A 27,914-nucleotide genomic window follows, 5' to 3' on the forward strand; every position below is an offset into this window, starting at 1 on the left:
TTTACAAGGGCAAAACTATTTTATTGCACGCACACCACATACATCACTCTCCATAAAAGGCCAAGCTTTTTAACATGTCCGCGTGTCGTAAAGAGAAGAGGTCAGGAGAATCAACGTACGGAAACGGGGCGATGAATATTTTTTCTAAGCGCTATCAAAAAGCCGGTTCAGCATTCACGTTGTCAGTCAAAGCAGTCATTAAAAAAACTGAAGCCGTCAGTCGCCTTTATTTCAAAGCCTTCCTTGAAGACGAGTGTAAAAAAACACATGCACACACACACAGTCCTCAGTCGTAAACAACATAAAATACATATCAAGTGCTAGCGAAAACATGACTAACGAACGACTGGGTAAGAAAAAAAAAACTACTGCGGGAGAAGAAAATTAAAAGGGCTGCCGTGTCTTCCGTAATATTTTGGAACAGGTTCCTCTTTTATTAAAGTGTATCAAGAAAAAAAGGAAACGAAGAAGCACGCGAGTGTGATTGTTGTCGCATACTGTTTTTGTTTGAAATTTTCCCGTTAGGCTGCCAAATGAACATGCCCGTGAAGAACGAACAAACAAACATGATTAAGTCCGAAAGAGGGTATACTATTAATTAAAGCCGTCGAGGAGGACGGAATGATGACATGGCAGTCTTCGTGAGCATAAAATGGTAAAAATGATCTTCCTTCCGAGGTGAGGAATGAATGATGACTGCCTCAATGACAGGAGTCACAAACAGGAAACTTTCATAGTCAATGATGCCGTTGTGTTAGAAAATAAAAACACGCGGGCAGTCACAATGCCGCCATTGGTAGTCTTCACTGGCGCTTACTACGCAACAGTAACATTGATGCTGGGCTCCGAGTAGGAGGGCACAACAGCGCTTACTGGAAAAACCCTCGATTCTGCCGCTGATGTTCCCACGGAGGGAGTAGGACAAGCCGCATAATGTCGCAAGACATTGCACCAGTAGCGGGCTTTTATTGGCGCTGATATAAAGTTTTAAAACATGGTTTCAGTCCACCAAGTTACTTTGCGCGAATTTTTTAAATATAAAATAGCTATCTCAGCAAAACTTGTTCGACTAGCTGTTCCATAGGTGTAGACTTAAGAGTAACATTGGAATCTACACCTCAGGAAGTTAAAATCACCTCCTCATGTAGAACTAGAACCAAACGAAAATTCTTGTTTATAGTTTTAGGTATAAATCTGCAGTGTAAAATAATGAATATAGTTTTCACATGCCCAAAAATTAAGCCTCTCAGGCTACACTGGTTCTGCTTCCGAATAACAGCACCAACGTGTAGTCCGTTAAACGACCGCTGGACATGAGGAGCATGGGTAATGAGGTAACGGTGAAACCGTGAACGCGGAAGCGTTCGTGACTGTTTTAGATGTTTGCGTAAAAAAAATTCTAAGAAATGTAAGGGTTGGAGCACACACATAAAACAGCGATCTAAACAAACTAGATTAAAAAGAGTTTGCGCGCGTATGCACAGAGTACAAAGACGGGAGTAGAAGGCAAACAATGGCGCGCGCTTCCCGTAAGACGCGAAAAGTGTCAGTTCCAGCGGCAATTATTACTGTTTTTTTTTTTGCGTAGTGATCTGCCCCCTTTGCAATCAGTGGTATAATGAACCACGCATGGCGAGCAGCACGTTGGGCACGAGGAGGAGGGAGAGGGACGCGGCCATACTGCCGCTTCCGCCGCTCTCGCCATCGACAAACATGCTCTCCACTTTGTCCAGGCTGCCGCTGTTCTTCAAAGGCTGAATGCCAAGTTGTCTGCAGATCACGTTGTAGTGGTCCACCATGCGCACGGGTCCGTTCAGAAAGCCCTGCTTGAGACCTGCGAGGAGAAAAGCCGGGCTGTAATGAGTCGGCGGAGCTCATGGTAGTTTCCCCTCATTTGCGCAGCAGCCTTAGAGATAGGTGGATAAAGTTCGAGCGGGCTAAAAGAAGGCTTTCAAGCATCACTGCGCTGCCACCTTGAGAGAATTAGCAAAGATTGTAGCCTTTCTGGCGCCATGCTCGATGCTGTAACTTTTGTGTTTTGTAGACGCTGATGTACCGACGTTGCCGAAGCAGAGCATCCTCTCAGTTTACGGCACCTGGTCGCGGTGTCATCAGTAAGCATAAGCAAAAGACTGCGTCAGGGGCGGTTGGCTGGCGTCGTAGGGAACCAGCTTGAACGCATTCTCAGTGAACGGGGGACGAACGAAGTTTCGAGAGAACACATCGTTGGAGTGTGTGCGTTTAGCCTTCCTGTACTTCCCCTCTTGCCTCGTGAATGATGACAGACTTTTATGGAGCAAAGGCAGCTTTGACCAAAGAGTGTCATGGTCAAAGGTGTTTCGCTCTACTACAGGTGGGTTCAACAAAAAAATTTGCGGTGGTTTAGCTCTGGTTAAAAATGGAGCGACGCGATAGCTACAGCTGGCCGAGGGGAACTTGCTGAGTTCACTTGCAAAGTCAGTCTTTCGCCGCTCGGTTTCGCTCGGCATTCCTTATTCATCTTTGTCCCACTTGACACGGTGCATGCGCACAGCTGTGGCAGCTCGGTTTCACCGGCGGCGCGGCTCCGCACCACGTGGCTGGTCACGTGACCAACCGGGTGACAAACCACGTGACCAGCCATGGCGCCGCGCCGCCGGCAGCTGCTCCGCGCCACACGACCAACCACGTGACAGCGTGGCAGCGCCGCCACGCTGAAGGCTCGAAATGCTGCCGTAATGTAGCTATCGCTACAAAACCCTTTCCTAAGCATTTCACCGCAAATAAGCCAAGCACCAGGCCAGGGGAAAGCTTGTACCCACTATCACCGGTGGGTACCCGGCGCACCGGGGATCGAACACCGCACCTCCCGCGTATGCGACGCTAATGCTCAGACCTCTAGGGTACCGCTGCGGTGTTTCTCAGTACCATGTTCAAGCTGGCTCCTCAAGGCAAAAATATATACAGGGTTTCTTATCAGTCCAGCTCGGCGCCCATTTTGCGTATTAAGCGCAATGAAACGTGATGTACGTACTTCTGAAAGAAATACACCCGAATACACTATGACAGAGACGGATGACAGACCGGACAAGGCTGAAATATACAAGGCTACACTAGTTCAGCCTCTTCCGGCCTTCCATCTGTGTCCTCATCTGCTCAGAAAATGTTTCTTCAGCTAACAGTTCCAATTGACAAGCTTAGAAGCACGCCCATATTTAAAGTGCGTGTATTATTATTCTTAGGCACTGCCTGGGCTCGCTCTGTAAGGCGCTTGAAGACTCGAGTTTCTTTCAGTTGCCACTTCAGCTGCAATGCATGCCCTGCCACGGTGGTGGCTGCTGCTGAAAAGATTGTTCTGAGAGTTCAGCGTGCTTGCACTCCCTGAAGGCGCTCTCAACCAGCAGCTGACCTCATCCAATACCATGATTTGGCTGTGTTGCTGAATTTTGTCCCTACATTGTCCCTAGTTCATGAATGGTATCCTATTTTGGTCGGTATAGAAGAACCAAGGAGTAATTAGCGGCACTTTCGACATCATGCCGCAAAGTCGAGTCGCTATGATGTGTTGCTGTAGCATGTTTCATTACGATGTCGCCCGCCTCAACAAGGAAAATAAGCAATAGCACAGCGGCCGCTTCCAGAATTAATGATAAAGACCAGTACTCTGCGATCCCGACGGCCGTGACCTTTACCTGTCCATGAAATAATTAGTGCTGCGCCGGACTGGTTTCGTTGGTGACACGCCCACCTCGCATGCAATTATAATAGTGTCACGAGTTTTGCGCTCGGGCTCAGCAGAGCACCCCAGCTGCTCTGATATACTAGGCTATTACTCTCCTCTATATTAAAGCTCTTTAGTATCATTGAGGCTACGCATTCATATCGGGGCATATTTGTGCGTACCACTGAGGTCCAGTAGGGAGGACCATGGCATAGAGACCACTGTTAGAGAACGCGTGGACCAGTACAGAGAACCATAATGTTCTAGTAAAGAAACACAGGTCACGTATGAGAAATATTTGTCGACGATGGTCCGGAAACTTCAGGCACGATTACTGCGGTACAAACCTGGCCCAGTGGCGAGAAAGATGGCACGCATATCTTCCAGCTTCATGGGGTCGTAGCCGTGGCTTCCGTGATTTATTTTGCTCGACTTGGGTATTTGCTTGTCTGTGTCTTCAAGCTGCGGACAATAGAGAGCAATGGTCGAGAAAGTACGTCAGAGACAGCTGGGTATTTCCGCACGTGTGTGTGCGAAGCCACTCAACAAGTTGAACACTCACAATGGACCTGCGGTATCGTAACAAGCATCGCTTTTGTGTTCCTTCAATTGTCACTACATGCACACGGTGCTATCACGCGCCTGCTTCAACGCAGGCCTCACGCGATGCGGAATTGCGAGACAATTTATCACGACCCTTGTAGCCTTTGATAGTACGCTCACTACATCTGCCGATTAAACCAGGACGTGCGCAAAGTACGCAATCGCCCACAGGACAAAATGAACTCCAAATGCTTTGCTGCTTTATGGGCCCGACCACGGCAGATAAGGAACTTGTTCAGATGCTCTCAATGGCTTCACTGCTTGCATGCCTTCTTCGTGACAGACCTGGCGTGACATACGCATGCTGCTGCACTGAGTCTGGGGAAGATATCGCAAAGGCACGAGAGAGAGAGAGAGAGAGAGAGAGGGGGGATACCATCATTACGGGCGAACTCAACGGTATTAAAAAAAAAAAGCACCACGGCTTGATACAAACGCCTTGGCGCTGTTTCCTTTGTCTTGTTCTCAAAACACTCTTTAGCCTCGCAGGAATACCAAATTCAGCAATAAAGTGTCGGCGGAAGCGTGCAGTGGTGCGCACACCCCGCAGAAAACAGCGGCCCACTTTTACAGTAGCACTCAAGACAGTTTAGTACCTAAGGCGGCGATAACGTCGCGACGTGAACATTGTGGTATGGTGACTCTAGTTCGCATTGCTTAAATGCCCGAGTGCGCTATCTGGACGCTTTAGAGAGGGGCAGGCTAATAGCTAACATCTTTTATGGGAGCGCTGACACCTGTAACTCTTTGAACACAAACGGCGTTGCGCCAAGCAAATGGACTGTACCCGCACAGAAAACCACCCCTATCCGTGGGTGCAGGCGTCTCTTTTGGCGTTCTTTTAGCGATACCTTCGGTATAAAACTTACTATAGCAGAACATTGGTGAAGCTAAAATGAAAAGAAATTGGTGCAAATAATTACTTTGTTTGTCCCAAACCTACAGCTGGGTTACGACAAGCACCGTAATAAAAAGCTGGAGGTTATTTCGACACCCTGAGTCTCTTTGGTGTGCTCTAAAGCCTCGTTAGATGATGAATTTAAGAGTTTTCACTGAGCTGCAGTTGCAAGTAGAAAGTGAATATTTAGCACTCTGTCGGCTCTACCGGCCACTGACCACTTGAGAATATTTGTGGCTGAAAATAATGGTCACCATGGCATCAATTTATGAGCCAGCTAGTCTAGCATCATTTTGAAAGAAAAGGAAGTGCCACTGAAAGCAGGAGGCATATTTTAGATTAGTTTTAATGCGATAACACTAGAAGCCGCGTGGGTCCTTTAGATTAGTTTTAATGCGATAACACTAGAAGCCGCGTGGGTCCAAAATGTGTTGTCAGTCATGAAATTCGCCCATTGGCTGACGGGAGGTGATGTTGCTTCCGGTAAATGCATCAACAGCTGCTATTGCTATCCCATTCCTAAGACAATAGAACTTGTTGCCCTTTGAATTCTTGTTCTTGTTGTTGAATAAATAAAGCTCACCTTCTTGATCTGGTAGCCAGGGTCAGCCGTCAGAACGATCGGTTGAGTTAGGTAAGTGTTCTTGAGGTGGTATAACTCAGGCAGTTCCTCTTTCTTGAACACGTTTAGTCCTTTTATATTCAAGCTTTTAAGCCTGTTGTATATCTGTGCAGTTAAAGGAAAGAGTACAAATAAAATATCATCCACTTAGTGAAGCTAGTATCTGTCGACTCATGGACATGACATTCGTATTTACCGGCCCGTATGCATGGTTCCCTATCCGATCATAAAACTGTGTAAGGCCCAGCAAGCCTAAAATGAGCGCTGAGGGCGAGTAATGTCATGCTCATCAGGTATGTGCGATACTGACTGCACTTGCGTAGTCATTGTTCACTGTTCACTCACAGATGAATATCATTGACAGAGTGCGACAAAAAGCGAGTATCTAAGCGTATTTCGCAAAGTTAAAGTTAGTTGCCAGAAATGAAAGCAGGCTGGGAGATCAGTGATTGTAGTCGGATACAACTTAAGTCTGCAGTGAAGCTCCGCCCACAATTAGGATCGCCGCACAGAATTCCTCCACGACAGAATAGCAGCCCATTGTTAAAACTTTTCTTGTTACCTAAACAAGAAGCAAACCACAAAAAAGTTATAAGTTCTAGAGTTTTAATAGCTGAGTTGTTTAATAAAACCAGCAAATAAAAAGATTTCGTTTACTGTTGTGATTGGCAAGCGGAATATTACAGGCAAGGACCATGACCCAGTGTTAACTGCTGTTTTTTTTTTTTTAAGTTGTGTCCCATTACAAAAACCTAACCCTCCTGGCTAGACAATGAAAAAAAGTTTAACGGCGGACATACAGCTACATGACCAATCAATAAGCGATTAGGATTTTGCTATTTTATTTTATGCCAGACTCTGAGCTTGTGTTCGTAGATCCATTGTTCTGAAACATTCAGAAGTTCATCGAATTTGATTGGCTTTCTGTAAGATTAATAGCGTTTTGCTGAAACAATATACCAGCTTCCACGTGTCCACAATGTAAGGAGCCAGAAGCAGATATGTCGGATGTCCGCACTTTTTACCTAAGATTTCCGTTGCCTGAGAATTTGGAAGTAAGAAAGAGTTATTGAAGCACGTTAGCTTTGTATTTCACGTGCGTCACTGAAAAAACTCCAGCACAAATAGTCTCCAGCTGCTCTGCGACTGTATCGTGAACAATTTCTCGATTTAACACCTGCGCTTGCAATAAGTTTGATCGCTCGATTCGCACAACTTGCAATTTGAGAGGACGTCATTCGTTTTTAACCGCCTCAAAAGGGTTCAGCCGATTCCGGGCCTCTGACAGTACGAGAAGCTCTATTGTGCAGGAAGTTTATGCATAGAGTGAACTTGTCTATGTCTTTTCAACTACGCGTCCCCAGTGGATGGGCAAGATTGGATAAGGTAGTAACCGCAAAAATAGCCCCTACCTTATCAATCTTGTCTGGGGTCGGCCTGAGCATGGCGAAAGAACCACCGTCAAGCATTGTTTCAAAGTCATTGGGGTCGATGTGTAGCTCGATGTCAATCAGTTCATACTTGCCCGGCCGGGTGTCGGTCATACCGTGGTCAGACACAACCACCACGCTTATCTGTAAGAGAGCGCGGGGAGCTGCATCAGCATGAGGTTTATTCTGGACAATACATCTCACTGCTGCCAGGGCATTAATGGTGTCAATCAATAGATTGAAAATTGAGAAATATACTTGATGAATCACTCCTTTTGAAATAAATTAAGTGTTCTTTTTGGGTCGGTTGCATGTCTTGAGAATGCCTTGTTTAGTACCTAGAATAAACGGTGGTGACACGCGCATCAGCCGTGCGGAAATTTCTGCAATACCGTAAAATCTGACATACATTCCGCACTGTATTAAACGTTAAATGTTTGCGTTTTGCGGATTATATATAGGGGCGGACAATACAGAAAGTTCTTTGTCAATACCTACCTGCACGGCACAAAATTCACAGAGCGACTCCGTATACCGAGTGCGGTCAACGCATCTGGTGCGGATAGTATAGCAAAAAAAATAAAAAATGAGACCTACGGACTATACAGACGGTGAAAACTGTAAACTGGAAACCAGGGTACTCTCCACTGTATATGCGACACTCGGGGTACGACTTCGTCAAAAATTAAACGGCCACTGAACTCACCGCTAATTGTTCAAGAGCTGGAGTGGCTGGGCCACGCCTAACCACCTTACCTGGTCTCGAATATTCTGCTTCCTAGCTTCGTCAAACAAGTGCATGATGACCGAATCGGCGCTCTTGAGTGCGTTTCTTCGCTCCATGGAGTCCGGACCGCTGCCGTGCCCTAGCGGCGAAAGTTTAATGAAATCATTTTTTTTGCGATGAGAGTTTGTTTGTCGCCCAGCATTGCCACTTTGGTTTTGAAAAAAAAAAAGCTAAAAAGATGCACAGGATGTAAAGGATGGCAGAGGGGAGAGCGTGTAAAGGACGCAGAGAGAGATACCAAGTCACGCCAGGCATATACAGTCATATAAGTCACGGAGATGACATTTTTTAGAAACTGGTTCTGACGACCTTGTGCAAGGACCGTGTTTCACGTTAAGGAAATAACATCTGTGGTCACTTAGGAACATCTTACAAATTATCTAGGCTAAAAATAGAGGCCTGTTCTTTGCCTTTTCCAAGCAACAAAATTTCATTTGTGCTTTGGCGTTAAATCAGTTTGAACTTAAATTATGTCTCTCAGCGAAAACACTAGGCGTTTTCTTCCACGAGCGGATGCTGTGGGATTATCACACGAATTACCTAGACACTCAACTGTGTATGATACAAGGAATCCGAAGAAAATGTCAGCAGCAGCTGCCTCCACGACAAATGCGCATTCTGTACAGCCCACTGTTTTCGTCAAGGGTTCACTGCTGCCATCTAGCTTAGAGTAATATGGCACAAAGCATTCCGTTCACAAGTTGCAGATTTTGCAAAAAAAAAAATGTTTTCGCGGCGTTGCAAATTAATTATAAAGGCTCATGCTGCTCATTTATGAAAAAAAAAATACGAGGTAAGAATCAAACTAACTTATCAATGTCTGCTGTTGACGACATTTGAATATGAATAACGTAATCACAGGGCAAATATGAATAACATAGCCAAACTGAAAGAAAGCACTTTGCCCCCGTCTACAATGTTTAGTGAACTCTGCTACTTACCTCTGTGCCTCGTATAAATCATAGTCTACGCATGGTGCAGTCTATTATTGTGTATGCTCTGAATAAGCTTAAACTTGCACTACACAATCAGCGCCTGTTAAACCCAAGAATGTGCGCCATGTCAGTCAAGTAAAATGCGGTTTTCTTTTCCCAGTCCCTTCTGTTTTTTCCTCCCTCTGCGATGACATATCTAGAATGTGTTGTACTACGTCGATCCTATGGGCTGCCTTGCTGCGTCAGTCAAGCCTGCACCACATGTTTTTTTTTTTTTTTCGTCTCCCCACCACATGTGGTAGCCGATCTTATGTACAGGTTGTTTTGCACTTAGAGGGAATACGAGTTCGCGTCGCCGCGCTCCGCGGATCTCTATTGAGCTCGGCGGGGTGTTTGGCGAAGCAAAGAGGCAGAAAACGCGAAGCAGCACCTCCGGGTCCCTCTTTGCCAGCGCCACTTCGCTTCGATGCACGGCTGGCGTCGGACGCATGAGCGCTACGAAAAGCGCGGCCACACGATCCCGTGTTTCCTTTAAGTGTGAAACTACCTGTACATGCGTGGTGAAATAAACTGAAACTGAGGTGATCATGCGAGTCTGTCACTAAATCCTCGCCAGCACTACGTTTATTTTTTTAGTCTGTTTTATGATTTTCAAGCGAGCTGACTTTGTCGGTTTTCCCTCATTCAAATATACAGTGGGGCATAAAAGTCTGGAGACCACGTGTTCCTGAAACGAAGCCGACAGTTCAATTATCAGCCAGCGGCAGGAGACGGCACTTGTGCAGATGGAAGAACAAAATTTTGACATTCACCTCCACAAGTGTGGTCTCCAGCCGCCGGCTAATAGCAGAGCTATTAACTTCGTTTGAGGAACATGCGGTCTCCAGACTTTTGTCCCCGACTGTACGTACATCAAACTGTCTTCAGGGAAGTATCAGAGCTTAGTGCACTTACCTTCAGCATCAGGTGCTTCGTAGTAAACGAGTGCGAAGTTCAGTTCGTCCTGCTTAAATTTGTGCACAATTTCCGTTATTTTGGCCTTGGTCTCGTTTTCAACGACGTATCTTCGCTCCCAATAACTCTCGTATGGAATGCAGATCGTGGGCTTCGCGCCTTTTATCTTCACCTACCAAGATCGACAAGAAGCACGAGGTCAGGCTGGAGAAGCATAATCATAAACAGCAACGAATGCACCGCTCCCCAATGAGCACTTAAACTCCATTGAATGTCCGCATGACGTCAGTAGGACGTCTCGAACGTCCCCAGGATACGTCCATGGCAGTTTCAGTGCCCATTGCGTCGTGACAATATTCAAAGCGAGAATTTGCTGAGGCAAATTTACACGGATGTAGTCAAGTCCCATTTCTCTGAGAAAACTTAGGTCAGAAATGTTAACTAGTTGTGCGAATTACAACAGTACATTAGAGACAAAAATACTTGGAGCTGAACCCAATGCTGGAATGTAGATATCCAAGGAGGGATCATTTCGGCAGGACGCAGACATGCATGACAGGGTATAAAGAAACGAGTTGAGTTGAAACCAAAAAATAAACAACAGAAAGAAACGCGGAAAGAGAAATATATGTGGAAGCTTGGGTAGTTTCTTCGAGATTGTCGGAACAGCGCGCAGACGAGGACAAGAAATGGACACAGAACATGCGCTGTACAGGCGATAAATCTTGTGCCAATATAGGAGTACCCCAAAGTGCAGCAAAATACTAATTTACACTGCAATGCAAACGTATTGTGCATAGCAATCGTAAGAATATTGCAAATGATTGTCGTACATGTTATGCAGACATACAGACAACAGCTCCGTGTCCCGCTGCTTTCCTCTTCCTTTGTTGTGGTGCCCTTCAGGGTGCCACAGAGACGATATAAAGGCGCGTTGACATTTTTTCATTCGCTTTCGGTATGTGGAAGAGCGCACTTAAGGAGCATACGCAGGGTGTTTCGCCTAGGACTTGACATAATATTTAAAGATAAACTTTTTGAGTTAGAAGAGCGCTTTTTTTTGGCATGGCATTCTCAGCTGAGTAGTACATCAGAATGCAGCTAAGACGTGTTTACTAGCAGGCTGGTTAACTATTGAATACTTAACATTTTAACCGCTACTTTTAGGCTCCTTAATTATCGAGAATTTCGAAAACGCGGACGCCTTCGGCGCTGTGGCCCAGCAAATTTCAGCTATTTCGACGAGTTTGTGGACTGGAGAGGTTGCTTCGCCTGCAAGCTTCTCGAAAGAGCCTCTGATGTGCTTTCTAAGGTTGCGTTAATCGACAGTCAGCATTTTTTGTTCATATGTGCTTTATATTTTATGTCTATGTGTACACCGTTTCATCAGGAGAAATCCCTGCAAATGTATTGAAGTTTTGCCTGCTCCGAACTAAAGATGGGAGTCGAGGCCTTGTCAGGCTCCATGCCTTTTGCCTCGTTTTCCACTTTCAACTGAAAGGAAATAAAATGGTGAATCTGAATCTAAAAAAAAATCTGAAAGCGCATGCATTGTTGCGCGATGTAGCCAAACTTTGTTGGACCACAGCGCCGAGGTTAACCGCGTTTTCGGAGTTCTAAAAACTGATATGAATATTACTTATGGTGTGTCACACGCTTCTCAGTATTTAAGGAACCTAAGAGAAATAGTTAAAAAGTTAACTATTCAACACTAGTTAACCAGCCTGCTGGATAGCATGTCTTAGGTGTAATCTGGTGTACTACATTGCTGATAATGCTATGCCAAAAAAGGCTATTTTAAACAATTGTAAAGTTTTAGGTGCAACACCGTGTATATATAGGCGCAGTAGCCAACATCGCTGCCAGCTCGAAGCTAATGGAAACCTATCTGGGTCGTCGACGACGATTGCGACCGTGGAAGAGAAGGCACAGAAAGTGCGCTGTCACCTGGCATCCGTCCCACCAGAACATGCCGGTGCGGAGACCATTTTTCTCGGCAGTGATCCACACGGGTTCCGCATGGTTCCACCAGTGCTCGTGCGACGCGTTCGGGTGAGGTGCCATCTGGAAGTAATCGTCGTACTTCTCGTCGTACATGTAGTTTTGCACGAAGCCGTGTTTCTCCCCGTAGAGGCCTGCGCAAAACACGGAGAGCCAGCCAGTGGCTGAATGTGAAAAACCGCAAACATCGAAATTTTCCTACCGTTTTTGTAGTTACAATTACGCGTACGTAGTCAGTGAAAACGAGTAGGGACGCGCCAAAGTCAAATCAGTACTTTCAAAATAATATTTTTTTTCTAAGCGTGGTTTTGTTAGTTTCTGTTTCCCGTCAAGTGCAGTCGACGGTCACCTGACAGACAGACAGACAGACAGAAAAACTTTATTTAGCAAGTGAGTTTTAGACCCAGCTGGGTCCCTGGGCCACTGCGCGGTCCCGCACTGCATCAAGTAGGTCATGTCGGGACATGACGTCGGCAGCCCGAGTCACCGCAGCAAGCTGCGATGTCGGGTCTGCAGACATAAGCAGGACCTCCCAGTCCTCCCAGCTCCAGATGGCGTGCTGTCCCCGCGGGGGAGGGCCAGCAGGGCAGCCAAAAAGGATATGTGAGTGTGTGGCGTGGGGGTCACCGCATAGGGAGCATGCAGGGGATGTGCCGCAATAGTAGGATAAAAGTCGATACATGACCGAACAGTGATATTTGCACTTCTGTTTCTTTTTTTGTGTCAGTACTGTAAGGCAAGACTTGTAGAACAGAGGACAGTCAAAAATGCCTATAAACTACGAATACGGGGACAACAATTGTGACTCAAAATCATGGCAAAGAAAGCTTATGCCGAATAAGTTTTGTGACGTACGCGCATATCACTTTTATCATATGACAAACATGCAGCCTCTGCCATTTGCGACAGCAACTTCCGCAATCTCGATTTAATCAGATACAGCGCAAGTTCACATCGGCCCTGTCCAAACGTGCGCACCATGATGATATGTCACGAGACGTCCACGTTTCCTGCAAATATGTTATCACGGATGTCTGCATTCGCATGTTTCCTGTTCGACATATTCTGACATACTGAGCGTCAGAACGGCCTGTCACTTAACAAAGGTCAAGATTCGTGGACCATGGCCTAAACTTTCAGTGCCACAGAACGCCGCCATCAAAGCGTCGTTTAGTTGAGCTCCCGTACAGCGGAGGAGCCACCGTAGTTGGCTTTGGCATATCGAGAAAATCCCGAATAGTCGAGAGGGTCGAGGTGTCATACCGTGAGCTCTCGAATGAGAATGATTAAACCTTTAGTTAAGTTGTGAGCATAAGGTTTTACCATGACTAAAATGTCATGCTACGCTGAAAAGAAAATGTGATAATTAGTTTGAAGTCGACTCATGACTCTTTCGATGCGATTCATACACACTAATTGCAGGTCATTGCAACTGAAGCAAGTTTGTTCGACTTGGTTAAAACGAGACCTTGTGTCCCTTGTGATGAATCACGTGATCTCGTATGCCTACTGATGTATGGCAATGACAGTGAATAATTAGAAAGAGTTACTAATTAAGAAAGAAAACAGCAAATAGCCATTAACACTCTCGCGTCGTACTCTTAAGGTGGCGCTCAACTGTCCCCTCAATTTGTTTTTGACAGGAGGCTGGGGACCACTCTACGCAAACATTTCCAGCAAAATCTTTTTTTTTTGCTCTTTCTGGGTGTGTAGACGCTTTTCCGGAAGAAAAATATGAATTTATCGCCATGAAACCTGGCTTTAAAATCTCCTGGCAACTGATTTAAGCTCGCGACGTCCTTACCGAAAAAGACAGGTTCCCATCGTTTTCAAAAAACTGAATGGCGGAGTAGCGTAGCCTCTATGATCCACGTCTGAAATTCAGTGTCGACGCACACATTTTAGTTGCGAAATCGGCCGATGATGGGGACACCTGTACTTCGCTTTCTGTCTTCTCAAGTTTTCAGGCTTATAGAACCTCGGTTCTCAGTGAGAGTGGTATCTCTGTGATTAGAACGTTGTACCTTATCGATACATGCAAACTTATTTTTCTCTTCAATGCCCCTTTAAGAGCCACAGCCTTGATCACACATCTGCCCAGACGGAAGAAGGTTCTTCACGTGACCGTCACTCTAAAAATCAGGTCAACTGCGCGAAAGTTAAAAGTTGGACGTGAGCTCGCAAACGGGGCGCCGTTGCGAACATGCAAACTGCTTGCACGCAGAGTGCCACGACGCTTAAAACAAAGAAGACGTTTTCGCCAGAGCACAGCTGTTATGAGCGCCGGTTAAAATGACAGAACGGAGGTTCAGTCTCGCCGACTTCCAGCACGCTCTGTGATACGCTTCCGGGGAACCAGCTGCGCGCGAGAGTAGCTTTTGCTCATAAATATTGTCTCGCCGGCGATGAAAACGGCCCGAAGGTCTTATCGCACGTTGCTCTGGTTTCCCGAGTGAACCAACTGCACGCAAACCGGCCTGCCAAACACCGCGGTTGATATAAGCAGCTCTAGTGCGCAGTGACTTTGAATGCTTGAGGACGGTGTGGGCACACAACTGTTCATGCGCAAAGCGTCACTTGCGAGGTTTTGCGTACACAAGAATTGCATTCCTAGCATGACGGCGTCTTTGAAGCTAGAACAGCTTGCTTCAGAGCTTACTCGTCGCAACTGCTGCGTCGTTCCGTAGTTATAAATGGCACATGCGTATTTAACCTTAGCATGCAGTTCATTATTTTTCAGATACTCGGCTGTTCCAAAACCTAATGAGACGCATATATTTGTTTAAGAGTTGTGAATACAACGAATTTTTGTTGAAGGCACGCACCTAGACGTCTGGCTCGAAAAATCAAGTGTACACTGTTACATGGATATGAATAACGTTATAGCAACCAACAGAGACTGAGTAATCAGAGGAAGATTATTCTAAAACTTTCAACATCTGCGTGCACATTGCCAATATTTCACTACATCTGTTAAGTATTTATTCCTTGCATTCGTCCTAGTAGAATTGTCTCATGCAAGATTAATTTTATTTCGAGTCTGCACCATGCTTATCGTGCACCATGCCAGGCGGCCGGTACTGGCTATAACGCGGAAGAAAGAATGCGTGTGCCATGTCCAAAATACGGAAAGGGTAAGGATGCCATAGAACCGGGGTACAAATTTAGGACTTATTACAGCGTAAGCGCCATTTCCAGGTTGAAGACATCATAATCATCATAATCAACAACGACGACAACAACAACAACAAAACATTTTCTATGCCATCCGAGCCCATACGCAACAAACGGTGAAGGCAGCATTAATGCGGGACGCAAGCGTCTACCCAAGTTATTTTTTTATATATTAAGTGGGAAATAAAAAGCACTCGGACACGACTCCATGTGTACCGTCGGCTTCATACCTTCCTGAGTCACTTTATTAGAGACTCATCCGGCACGTCCGTGCCAGAGCTAGCGCAGAAGCATACTACATCAGTGCAGGTCAACGGTCGCCAATTGTACTGTCAGCGCCAAATGAAACGCGAAAATGAAAAAGAGAATTGCAACGGGAGCAACAAAAGATGATCTTTCGTAGGACTGATTACTAGTGCACTTTATGGCGGGAACAGGCTACAACGCTGCGTGGCAGTGTTGTTGCTACTCGCCTGTATTTCCTTTCCAGCAGCTATTGCTGTTGTGTTCATGCTGCGATTTCGTTTTTGACGCCGATTTTGTTTTTGATACCTCTGAAAAGAGGGTTACTGCGCACAGCGGTCTCTACGACGTTCGGCATTGTTATCGGCGTTTTCCGCTTTTTATCGCGAATGTTCTCTGTTACGTTGAAATGCAGTGCGGCCGAGAGCAACGCCGCATCCGACCTTCGACGACTGCCAAGCGCACTTGCTGTTATACCCCCCCTCGCCCGCCGAGTTGCTGTACAGTTGGCCGCCACAAGATCGTCCAATAAACCTTTGAAGAAGCGTTTCGCTGCCTGTTTGGTTTCCGGACTGACGTCACCACAACCTGGCAGTACAATGCCCTGACGAAAACGCAGCTGTCATGGCACGGCAGTGATCAAGAAATTTGCAGTCTTTCGCGCTGACTGATGGCAGCAATTAGGCTGCACCATTCTTATCGCCTTAAGCACGCGCGTTAACGGAACTAGTACAGCTTGTTAACGTAAATTCTGCTCTCAGCTGAAACTAATGAGTAGGAAGCGCTCATGAGAACTATTCAAACGCTCCTATTTAAGCCCTTCACTTGAGCAGCACAATGAGAAAAGCACAAGGTACATCGCACAATGCGAAAAGCAAGAAGTACGCCGCACATAGTACGCCGCAAGAAGTACACCTCACAAGTTGCACCACAAGTTGTTCCCCACAAGTTGCACCCCACAAGTCGCACCGCTCAAGTTGCCCCGCATTAGTAACTCGCGTACAGGCACCAGCGTGGAACACGTGAAAGTAGCAGATATAAACCACAGCAGTGTTTTCCAAAAGAAGCCTGTTTTGCTCGCATTCATTACAGCCACAATGCGCGTGGGCTGGCGCTTTTACGGAGCGAGATATGGAAGGGACAGTGGAAAGGTGTTCGTGTTTCTTTTGTGTGGCCTAGTGGGTTGGGCGCCCGTCTCGGCTGCGGGAGGTGGTTGGTTCGAAACCCACCGCCGGACACCCACGGGTAAAAATGGGTACAAGCGGCCCCCGGCCTGGCACCCGGCTTTCTTTAGGGGGTGTTCGCTTGGGAGAAGCTCTGCAAACCCCGCTGCACCCCTCACGGGCTAAGCCGCAGTTTCGAACGACCTTGCAGCCTGCTAAAGGTGGTACTCCGGTCAACGTGTGATCAGCAAAGCAGCAGAAAGGACGAGCATGGGCGAGGACTGTGCGCACGGAAGGCTACATCTGCTCGTCGGTTGCATCCTCGAACGCAACGCATGCGCTGACACGTTTCCCGGTTCAAACCGCCAGGGCCGTCAGTGGTGCCCGCAAACAGGTTTCGTGCAGACTTGCACGCGCGCTGCTCGGGGACGCCGACGGAGCGGAATTTCAATTAAGCACAAGTAACAAAACGAATCGGGAAGAGCGAAACAGCGACGACTCTTGCGGCGAACGGCTGCAACCCGCGCAAAACACGCTGCCACGCGAACTCCGAAGCAGGAAAAAAAACACGAGTAAAGAGTGGATCTCCATTTTATACTTGCACGTCGTGCGGTGGCTTCAGCGCTTCAAGCTTGTACTAAGTGCACAGCAGAACGAGAGGTGGAAAGTTTTGGACGACGCCGCTAGTTTCTAGCTTCGCTGTGATAGTTGCGAGAGGGAGTGTTCCGTCGCGTGTAAGGCAGGGCCGTCACTGTCGTAAGAGAGTGTCGCAAAAGAAAATTCCAGCGATCATATACAGCGCAAATAGGACGAGCGAGAATGTAAGCCTGAACACCAGGGCACATGTGGGTGCTGGTAGGAATGTTCCGTCGAGAATGTGCTTTGCGTAGTCACGTCACCCTCTCGGTCTAAGACCTATTGCTATCACTTCTCCGCCGTCTTGAAGGGCAACAAGTCTGCGAGTTTTCCGTATAGTTACACCCGCTTTAATCGAAAAAAAAACTCGTTGAGGCAGAATGAATATGTACAGGAAAAAATTGTTCGCAAAGGCAGCCGTGCTAGGGGCAAACAAATTTCAGTTGAGAACATCATAAAAGCATAGTACTGAAGGTTAGACGCGACGTCAGGCTCTACCTCGACACTGCGGGTTTAAATGAACTCCTCCGCTGAAATTTTCGCTGATTTCACGCCGGAAACCATTTCCGGTGTTAACACTCGTTTACTGCAGTTCAAATTTAAGCGGTTCTGCGTGCTTGACCAGCGCTAGATCAAGAAACACCTGCGCGTGGCGCTTTGGATAGTTTCTGTGGCCTTTGGGTTTGCGCATTTAAGCGGCTGTTTAAATTCGGATCGTCGCATGCACAATATTAGTGGGTAAACTTCAGCTCTTTTGCGCTCGTCTTTCCATTTACTTTTTGTTTCCGAAGATATCGCTGCCTATATTTCGTAAACTTTGAAATGTGCGAGAGAGGTAGCAGTTTTTGAAGCACCCAGATACATATTGTGCTCGTGTGCCTCCGTATCAAAAAGCAAGCTTCCTTTGTTAGTTTTTTTTCTTGAAATAATTATAGGCTTGAATAAGCGACGTTCAAGGCTAAGTACAAGTGAATCACTAGAAAAATCTAATTGTTAACCGGGATATTTGATGCTTATGATCAAAATATTACATACACGCTCTGGCTATGCGCCTCACTGAAAAAGAATCGAGTTCTTAAAATTTTACGAAGCCATTTCGATCTAGGAGTCAGATTTTCACAGAACAACGTAAGAAAATGTCAATTATTTCGATAAAGAGGAACAGCGCGTGAAGTACTCAATCTCACTGCGACATGGTAAACTGCAAAAGCCACTGACGAACCGAGCCAACATACTGCTGCAACCAGTTAGGCCGCTACATAGGTCCGCGGTATCATAGCACAACCAAGCCAGATCGAGGAAGAAGCTGATGTCTATTGCCTTAGACCAGCTACATGCCTGGCCAATGCGGAATTTCGGAGTGAGAAGCAACCTGAAGAGAGCGTTCGTAATGAACCGTTACTCTGCACAAACACAGCGCAGGCGAGGTTCCCGAAGCTAAAATGCACGAATAACGAATAGACACGCACAAGTTTGCTTGACATGCCTGCTAGACCATCTGTTGCCGCTCGAGTAATAAGAAATGTGACCTCGTATATGAATCTAATTAAGTATTCAGCCAAGTGAAAGCTTTTGCTTTTTTACTTATTTGCTGCTTAAGGGTTCGCAGGCATCACATGAGGCAATAAGTAAGCGAAATGATATGAAAGAAGACTACCGGGGGCACTTAAGTCTGCTTACGTAAATTGAGTGCGAAAGCATTGTGCGTTATACTGCTCGTACCGTTGGTGCATTTGTGGCTTGTGCGTTTGCGTAGCTTAGGTCGCGTTGGTCAGCAAACCGTACACCATTCGGAGCTCCGTGGGTCAATGCCCATATATGCAGAATTGGTCATTCCCTACTTAACACTCATGTATGGCGGCGAGTCCTCGCAGTGGTGCAGCGGTTTAGCGATGCGCCACTGCACCGGCAGGTGGCTGTTCCTGTCACAGCGCCCCGTAGGGATTGTGCGACCCATGATGTTCTTTCCCGAGCAACTTCTCGCGAAGCTGGCACAACGCTCCTCAAAACATAGCCGAGCTTCCACCTATTGGCTGCAGCTTGCGCGGCGATCCTCCGCACCTACGCGAGCTGACCCGAGTCACTACCCGAATTACTACCCGAGCTTCCTACCATTGGCTGCAGCTTGCGCGACGCTCTTCCGAACTAACCTGAGTTTCTTCCCATTGGCTGCAGCTTGCGCGACGCTCTTCCGAACTAACCCGAGCTTCCTCCCATTGGCTGCAGCTTGCGCGACGCTCTTCCGAACTAACCCGAGCTTCCTCCCATTGGCTGCAGCTTGCGCGACTCTCTTCCGAACTAACCCGAGCTTCCCCCCATTGGCTGCAGCTTGCGCGACGCTCTTCCGAACTAACCCGAGCTTCCTCCCATTGGCTGCAGCTTGCGCGACGCTCTTCCTAACTAACCGGAGCTTCCTCTCATTGGCTGCAGCTTGCGCGACGCTCTTCCGAACTAACCCGAGTTTCTTCCCATTGGCTGCAGCTTGAGCGACGCTCTTCCGAACTAACCCGAGCTTCCTCCCATTGGCTGCAGCTTGCGCGACGCTCTTCCGAACTAACCCGAGCTTCCTCCCATTGGCTGCAGCTTGCGCGACGCTCTTCCGAACTAATCCAGCTTCCTCCCATTGGCTGCAGCTTGCGCGACGCTCTTCCGAACTAACCCGAGTTTCTTCTCATTGGCTGCAGCTTGAGCGACGCTCTTCCGAACTAACCCGAGCTTCCTCCCATTGGCTGCAGCTTGCGCGACGCTCTTCCGAACTAACCCGAGTTTCCTCCCATTGGCTGCAGCTTGCGCGACGCTCTTCCGAACTAATCCCAGCTTTCTCCCATTGGCTGCAGCTTGCGCGACGCTCTTCCGAACTAACCCGAGCTTCCTTCCATTGGCTGCAGCTTGCGCGACGCTCTTCCGAACTAACCCGAGTTTCCTCCCATTGGCTGCAGCTTGCGCGACGCTCTTCCGAACTAACCCGAGCTTCCTCCCATTGGCTGCAGCTTGCGCGACACTCTTCCAAACTAACACGACCTTCCTCCATTGGCTGCAGCTTGCGCGACGCTCTTCCGAACTAACCCGAGTTTCCTCCCATTGGCTGCAGCTTGCGTGACGCTCTTCCGAACTAACCCGAGTTTCCTCCCATTTGCTGCAGCTTGCGCGACGCTCCTGCGAACTTACCCGAGCTGACCCGAGTTACTACCGAGTAACTGAGTTACCGTGTAACTCGGATAAGCTCGGTTAAGTGTCCACACTTTCTGTTAACACTTTCTGTACACACTTTCCGCGGACACCACGCATAAGCCAAGTCATGCTTACGCATTAATAAATAACACAGGGTTGAAGTTTTTTTTTCACATGTAGTTGGATTTTAACAAAATAACTGTCCCTGAAATACTTCATAAAAGTGCGAATGTTTTTTTTTTTCTTTCCCCGAAACTTTCCCTGTTTTTCATGTGAGGAGGAGGTGTGCTGTAGGCACGCACGATGTCAAGTTTGTAGTTGTTTCGAAACCCCCTGCATCGTCGTCGCCACTAAGGAGATATTGGTGCAAGTAAAGAAAAATCCGCCGTGCCAAAGCGTTAAGAGCGTTTCATGTTTGCATGAGCTTGATAATGATGAAGCGAGAAACAAACCGGATACGATATGCGCGTTTTCAGTGCGGTAAACTGCGCTAACAGCAAACTACAGTGAAAAAATTTTGTCTGTAGTGAATATTAACGTTAGGCTCAGGAGAAGTCCGTGTTTATTGAAGGCAGCATGCGCACGATTTTCGGTGCCTTATTATCAAAAATGACACGATCAATGGCCCGATCATAATAGTGTATTGCGATGTAAAGCGTATTTGAAAGAAAATAAATGATATAAGTGGGCGAGTTGTTGTAGGTGCATAATGGGCTGGACAGCGCAGCCGGACGAAAGACAGACCGAAAGAAACAGCACAGACGAGTGCCGACTCGCAACTAAATTGCTTAGTCAGAAAAGCCACATATTTATAGCCACTATAAAAAACACCCAACAACCCCCGCGCACATGATGTAGATTTTTAGAGTGTACTCCAAGCATGTTCGCGAGAGTTGTTTGGTCTTGTTTATTGCGGCTATAAATATGTGGTTTTCTGAATAAAAAATTTAGTAGCGAGTCAGCGCTCGTCTGCGTTGTTTCCTTCTGTCTGTTTTTAATCCGGCAGCGTTTTCCCATCCAATATGCATAAAGTATAAGCTGATATGTGAGTAACGACAGAGACGTGAGGAGTCAGAGAATCCGTTTGTGAAGACAGATTGATCTTCTAGTTCAAAACAACCACATTCACAAAACAACGGCAAACTTCAATGCGATTACCTTGCCTCACAGTTTCTTCAAGAAACTACGATTTGCTCATGCACGCATTTTAGGTTGTGCTCATTGGCAACATTAAAGGGCAACTCCAGAGTTTTTTTACCTCGATGCATTTTACTGAACCTTCCACAGCCGGCTACCCGGGGTCTTTAATCCTTTGTGCCTAATTTCGCAGCTGGATGGAGTATTACTACAGCTCAAATGAATTCTAAATTTTCCCGTTCCACTGCTTCAATCGGTACGATTGCTAGGGGCAATCCTGTGCGTGTGACGTCACGGTTTCGACGCCCGGTGATATTCGCTCTGAATTTGCTGAAAATCTTCCCAAATTGTTTTTGGTAATTTCAGACAAATAATGACCGAACCTGTCACTGACCACACTCACGCGAGCGAAGAAATATTTCTTGTCACCCAAGAAATGTTGCACTCTGTAAGCATTTTTTAGTGGCACTGTAAGAAATTGATGTGAAAAAGTTTCACTTATTGAACGGGTTGCGCATCTATTGCATGTTTGTAATTTTGATGGCTGACGTCTGCCTAGTTTTATTACAAAAGCTAGTGAGAAGCAACTAAGGAGAGTCCGGTTACTGACATAGCCCCCTCGCAATGAAGGTATAGATTCACCCCTATATATAGGTGATCAAGCTCACAAGCAGGCATAGCAGCTAACAGAGTGCATTTATAAAGAAAAAATGTAACGGGAATGATGCAGAACTAACTGGTTTATCGCGGATGACACAGTTTCGGTCCCGCACGTGGGCGATGAAGTCAGGTCAGGGCTCGTTAGGTGCGTCGCAGTCGATCGGTAAAAATCTGTTCTTTGGAAAACAGTAATGGATGGATGTTGCGTGATAAGCAACGTTGCGAAAGCCAGTCTCGAAAGGAAAGCACGATAGGGGTACTCAAGATGTAAGGTCAGGGAACGTTAAGTGCATTATCGTCGAAAGGCCCCTTTGCAGTTCGTCTCAAAGTGAGCAGTGACTAATGGATGTGGCAACGAAATTGCTCCCTTGGATACTGATTCCTGCCCCATTCTTACTAGTTTTTGCATGATTATTGCGCATGAATCGAGTACGACAGAAGATGTTACAAATGCCGGACTCGATACGGGAGGGAAATAAGAGTGCTCAAAATAATGGGAAAAAGAAATCATTGGCGCAGTAAAACTATCTATACAATAAGCAAAGCGGGAAGAGTCAAACAGCGTAAGTACTACCATAGTCTGACCTTAGCGCTTAAATCGAGGACAAACATTGAACGACAGAACGAATGAGAAGACAAACACGGCGCTCTGCTCTCACTCTATCACCCGTTTACTACACTTGATGTAACTACCGCGTAGAGCACAACGAGCACTACGAGCGAACCCGCCAACAGGCCGTGATCTTGTGCTCATGGAATGGATGCCACCAAGAGCCTAATAATTTGGTGTTAAACTGGCTACGCTTTACGTACGCTGTGCAAGTCATGAAACTCAGGAACAGAAAGCGTAAACATTATTATTTTCTTTAAATCCCTGCCTTTTTTACCTCTTCTTAATCCCCTTCCTTCACGGGACGGTCCAGTTGTACGCACACTGTAACAATGCTAACTGTTTATGACCACCTACGAGCTCACAGAGCGCTCGAGAGGTGTCCTAAAGCGTTTGGCAGCGTGTTACGACTGTGTGTTCCACCTGATGACAGTGAAGGTTGCATGAGGCGCTAGGCACCGTCTGCATGCACGGGGTAGCCACCTGAAGAGCTACGCGCGGTCACGGGATCACGAATGAGCACGCGCCTCATCAACGCTACCCCTGTCTAGGTGGCGGAGTTGGACCCTCCCGAAGACGACAAAGGTAAAGCGAAGTATGCTTCATGGTTCATGGAGGTTTAACGTCCCAAAGCGACTCGGGCTATGAGAGACGCCGTAGTGAAGGGCTCCGGAAATTTCGACCACCTGGGGTTCTTTAACGTGCACTGACATCGCACAGTACACGGGCCTCCTGGATTTCGCCTCCATCGAAATTCGACCGCCGCGGCCGGGATCGAACCCGAGTCTTTCGGGACAGCAGCCGAGCGCCATAACCACTCAGCCACCGCGGCGGCTGTGTAAAGCGAAGCAGGTGCAAGAGGTTGTCACCTGATTTTTGGTGGACATACGCGTCGGCATCGGGGGAGGTTCCAGAAAAGAGTTCACGCTGTAAAAGACAGGGAACTGAAATCATCACGGGTAGATATTAATTCGTCAAGGGCAGGACAACGAGGCGCTGTCTTCGGCATATCGAGCTGGCTGCTGAATCGTGCTGCAGAGCTCAGTAGCACCTCTGGCGCATAAGGATGTGCCGAGGTGACGGCTATAATTTTCCGCACTGTTTAAAGACTGCGGCGCTGGAGTTGCTATACTAGCTACAGTGTAGTTCTTCAGAGCAGACGCGATGCGCAGGTATCGTTTCAAAAAGATATAGATTGGAAAACAATGGTTTGAACAACAAAACGAAGGCCATCTCACTGCGTGTCGCGAACAGATACGAAATGGGGTCGAAACAGCCAGCTGTGCAATTATCAAAGAGGAGGAAGTAGCGGAAGTGAGGAAGCAGTCAATGCACTCCCGCTATCGCCGTTTACTTTGTTGTGCGCTACTTGTAAGGACATTTTCTTTTCATACCTGTTCAGAGGGAGAGTCGCCTTCCTTGGCATTGGTGCATGAAGCGTTGCAAACCCGAACAGGAATTCAGTACGAACAGTGACAAAGTTACTTAAATGGTTTTATAAACACCAAATATAACGACCGGTCATGCGCTAAATCACCTTAAAGTGCGGTCAGAGGGTTTGTTGCTGTTAAAAGGACTAACTCTTTTTTATATACGAGGTTTCGACCTTGCAGCACGTTATATTTTATGGTTGTAGCTAATTGCGCATTTTACAAGGCTTCCACTATAATACGGTAACTTGGTATCGAATCCGGCGTGCAGGGGGATCTAATTACGACGAGGAACGTGCTCTCCATTTCCCCCACATAATTATAAATCGACTTTCAAACATGGTAGCTATATTGCAGCTGTTATCGCAAATCAGCGAAAGTGTTAGATTTATTTATTTATTTATTTGGAATACTGTTAACTTCTCAGGGGATTGTTGCAATGTGGCAAATACAATAATAATGACAAAAATACACAAATCTGAAAAAATTACAAAAATTGACAATGCACAAATTTCCAAGCCAAGCTATAAACGAAATGCAGAGCTATACATGCAAAGACTATAGAAAAACAGAAGGATTATGCCTGAACCAGAAATAAGAATTTTCCAATATTGTTTCGTTGCATGCACTGAAAAAGCACTATGGTTCAAATATCGCAGGCATTCCGAGGAGTTGGAATTAGTTATTTGCTTCTCACTGCTATGAAGCTCACTATGCCGCACCGTGATGCCATGCAGCTCCCTAGCGGACAATCCATTCGCTGTGAAAAGGACTAACACCAGTACCTGATCGCGAACACACCTATACGACCCAACCCTTTCGGTGAGACGCTAGTGAAACGCTAACCAATCACTTTTCACATCGATAGCTCCATAGGAAGCTCTCCTGGTAGATGGCGCCGCCGTTGTCGTGGCAACCATAAAGTCCTGTGTGAACATTGTAGACCGTGTGGATGTTGTCCATGCTTCCGGTGACGCGACACTAGCAAGGTTCGGCCCTGTATTATCAATTGAGTAAGGTATAGCTGCCATAACACGCCCATTGAACTCCAATACTGCTGTAACATCCTGCACCTTGTCATTTCGACCCCTTATAAGCGGCCCAGAAGAGCAAAGCGAAGTGAAACTGGGCACAAGCTAGCTCATGAGAACCTGTGAGTGAACACCTATGGCGGTGGACGTGATGATTGGTCACATCGTCTCAGAAGAGAGGAAAAAAACTTGGAATTCTAGTCAGCCCCGGCTGTGCAAATCATTTAAAGCACATTTTGAAAACAACGGCATTTAAATGAACTTACGGAGCAGACTTCCGCCGTCAAGCCCATGGCCAAATAGCTCTAGTACAGCTCGTCTTCGTTTCCGGTTTAAGGCTCAAAACTACTACGTGGAGGGCCATAACAGACCACTGCTACAACACTCAAGGATTGCACTTAAGGGATCACAGAGTGAATCCGATACAATGACACAACTCACCCGTGACGATGCTGTACCAGTTGGGATACGAGTTGGCCGGCATGATGGGGACCACGTATTCGGCCTTTACGCCTGTCTTGGTCAGTTCGTCGAAGCCCGGCAGGTCCGGCTCGGACAGGTAGTCCCAGCGGACTCCGTCCACCAGGATGAGCACGACGTGCGGTTTCGCCGAGGGGACGGACGCTGCCAGGGAGCCGCAAAAGCCGAACGAGACCAGGACAAGGAGCGCCAGGCACGGCGCGCTGCCGCGTGTCAACCTTAACCGCGGTGGGCTCATACTTCAGCTGCACTGTTCCGAGGCAGCTCGGATAATGTCCTGAGCGAGCGACTTCAACCCCGCGCTAGGCGGACGCGATTAACGCTACCGCAGGCAGAATCTCGGCGGTTATGAAGGCCAAAGGCACCCTTTGCTTCACTGGAGGCGCGGCCCGCCCCTTGAATGCGGCGCGCGCGCGTATCTATCCTGCTGAGCAGAGTGAGGTGCTCTCTGGCTTTAGGGAAAGAGCGGTGATGGCGGAGGGTAGCGCGGAATGCCCCACTCCACGCCGTAGGGGCACGGGCGCCGCGGCTGTACCGTTGCCAGCGCCGTGCGTGTTGGGCAGCGCAAACCGCAGTCGCAACCACACATCGGCAGCGGCACGCAACATAGCGGACTCCTCCCTCCTCGCGTGATTGTGGGCAACGCTATCAGCGCTGCTGCGACAGCGCCTTCTGCAGTTCAGCACCGCGCTCTCGCGTCGCTCGGCTGCCACAGCTGCCTCGTGCGCCCCGTCTGCGAGGCTCGCAGCAAAAGCGGTTTCCGTCTGCTAGCGCCTTCGCCGCCGCCAACGGTTGCCACGGTTTTGTCCGGTTCGGCGGCGGCGTTTCCCTCCGCACTCTTTCCGCACGCCCTTCTCCGCTGGCTTTCGGTAGTCTGCTGGATGTTCCCCAGATGGAGCCGCTGTCCAATAAAAGTCCCTCTAAGTCCTAGAAGTGGCATGGCACGGTAGGGTGGGTACCGAATGAAAAGTCGCAGTTAACGATGCCGCAAAGTCACGTACAAGTATCACAGGAAAAGGAAACAGGTTAAACAATCACTGGAGCGGCAAATACGCCGTTCCTGCTTCGGCGCGTGGATGTGGCCTGAAGTCAGTTATTTATTTTTCTGTTTTAAGAGCCTGCACCGTGGTAATCTGTAGCAGTCGTTGTGCCGAGCGTGATATTGATATGCATGACAGGTCAGCAGGATAAAAACTCACTTTTGTACGTCTGTTAGTCTGGTGCAGATTGGCTGTCACGGGCGGCAAACAAAAAGGAATCGCTAGACTCGTCACTTCGGAGATTTTGCTAGCTCCGTTGTGAACCAGATGCCAAACTTTGATGCACATACGTATCCACTAGAACCATGACATGCAACACGATCAAGCTCGTCTTATTCACGAAGCCGCAGTTACATCAACGGCATGTACAGGGTGGTTCACGTAACTTGAGCCAAAGGTTAAAGCTAAAAATACGCTATAAAGAAAAGTAGCACTAAATAAAGAATTATTTTGGCAACTTGTTGCCATAATTAATTCGAACTGCGCCAGAAATATTCCGCACCCGATCTTTGCAGAATATAAGGGGTTTCATACGTTTGAAATCGACGGCACTCCAGCACATGACAAAAGAGAATGTTAACTGCTTTTAACGAATGCTTTCAAACCGTTTTCATTAATGAGTATAGCATATATTACCTGCTTCTAAACATTCTTACTTCCTATGCCTGATCTTGTCGTCAGCGAACAAGGTATAATTATGTGGTTTTGACTCTTGATATAAAGAAGTGCACCGGAACCGATAAATTACCAAATGCATTCCTAGCGGGGTATGCAGCATGGCTAACCATATACTTGTTTGTATTGTTTACAGGGTTTCTGTACGAAGGACAAGTTCCAAATTACTGGAGGACGTTCAGAGTTCAGCCACTTCATAAAAATGGACAGAAACAACTTTGAAACAACGGCATCCCTTGCGGTTTTGGAAACGACGTTTACCAGAAGGGTATAAATAGAATGCTGGAGAAACTGGACGTTCCTCGCGGCTCGCACACAGCAAAGAGAAATTATAGAAAAGTGGGAAGGCTTGCCTGTCATGAGCACGAGTGTACAGGCACCTGACTAGGCAAAAGCAGCCACGAACACGCGAGAGAGAAATGCTGTTGGCGCGCTGAACAGCGTCGAGTATGCTAGGAAGACGCAACAGGGGCTCCTGGGCGCTTTGGAACTTCTGCACGATACAGATAAAGGGCCTTGAAATCGTTCATTAGG

General features: G+C 47.3%; 1 protein-coding gene across 1 annotated transcript; it reads right to left on the reverse strand.

Moving 5' to 3' along the window:
* LOC144136635 (glycerophosphocholine cholinephosphodiesterase ENPP6-like) lies at positions 1–26,434 on the reverse strand. The gene is made up of 8 exons (XM_077669140.1): positions 25,627–26,434; positions 11,877–12,064; positions 9,930–10,101; positions 8,010–8,119; positions 7,236–7,397; positions 5,785–5,928; positions 4,048–4,162; positions 1–1,834 (listed from the first exon to the last, which is right to left on the reverse strand). The coding sequence occupies exons 1-8, from the start codon at positions 25,901–25,903 to the stop codon at positions 1,608–1,610; spliced, it is 1,395 nt and encodes a 464-aa protein (XP_077525266.1). The 5' UTR covers positions 25,904–26,434; the 3' UTR covers positions 1–1,607.
* Positions 26,435–27,914: the final 1,480 nt, after the last annotated feature.

Source organism: Amblyomma americanum, chromosome 6, assembly GCF_052857255.1.
Source record: "Amblyomma americanum isolate KBUSLIRL-KWMA chromosome 6, ASM5285725v1, whole genome shotgun sequence".
Taxonomy (NCBI): Eukaryota; Metazoa; Arthropoda; class Arachnida; order Ixodida; family Ixodidae; genus Amblyomma; species Amblyomma americanum.

Excerpts from the sequence above, each read along its gene's own strand:
- LOC144136635 (XM_077669140.1), bottom strand. The coding sequence starts at position 25,903 with ATGAGCCCACCGCGGTTAAGGTTGACACGCGGCAGCGCGCCGTGCCTG. Across the intron at positions 8,120-9,929 it reads CGAAGCACCTGATGCTGAAG|GGCACGGCAGCGGTCCGGAC; the intron begins GTAAGTGCACTA and ends TTTCGCCGCTAG. Across the intron at positions 7,398-8,009 it reads AGCAGAATATTCGAGACCAG|ATAAGCGTGGTGGTTGTGTC; the intron begins GTAAGGTGGTTA and ends GCTCTCTTACAG.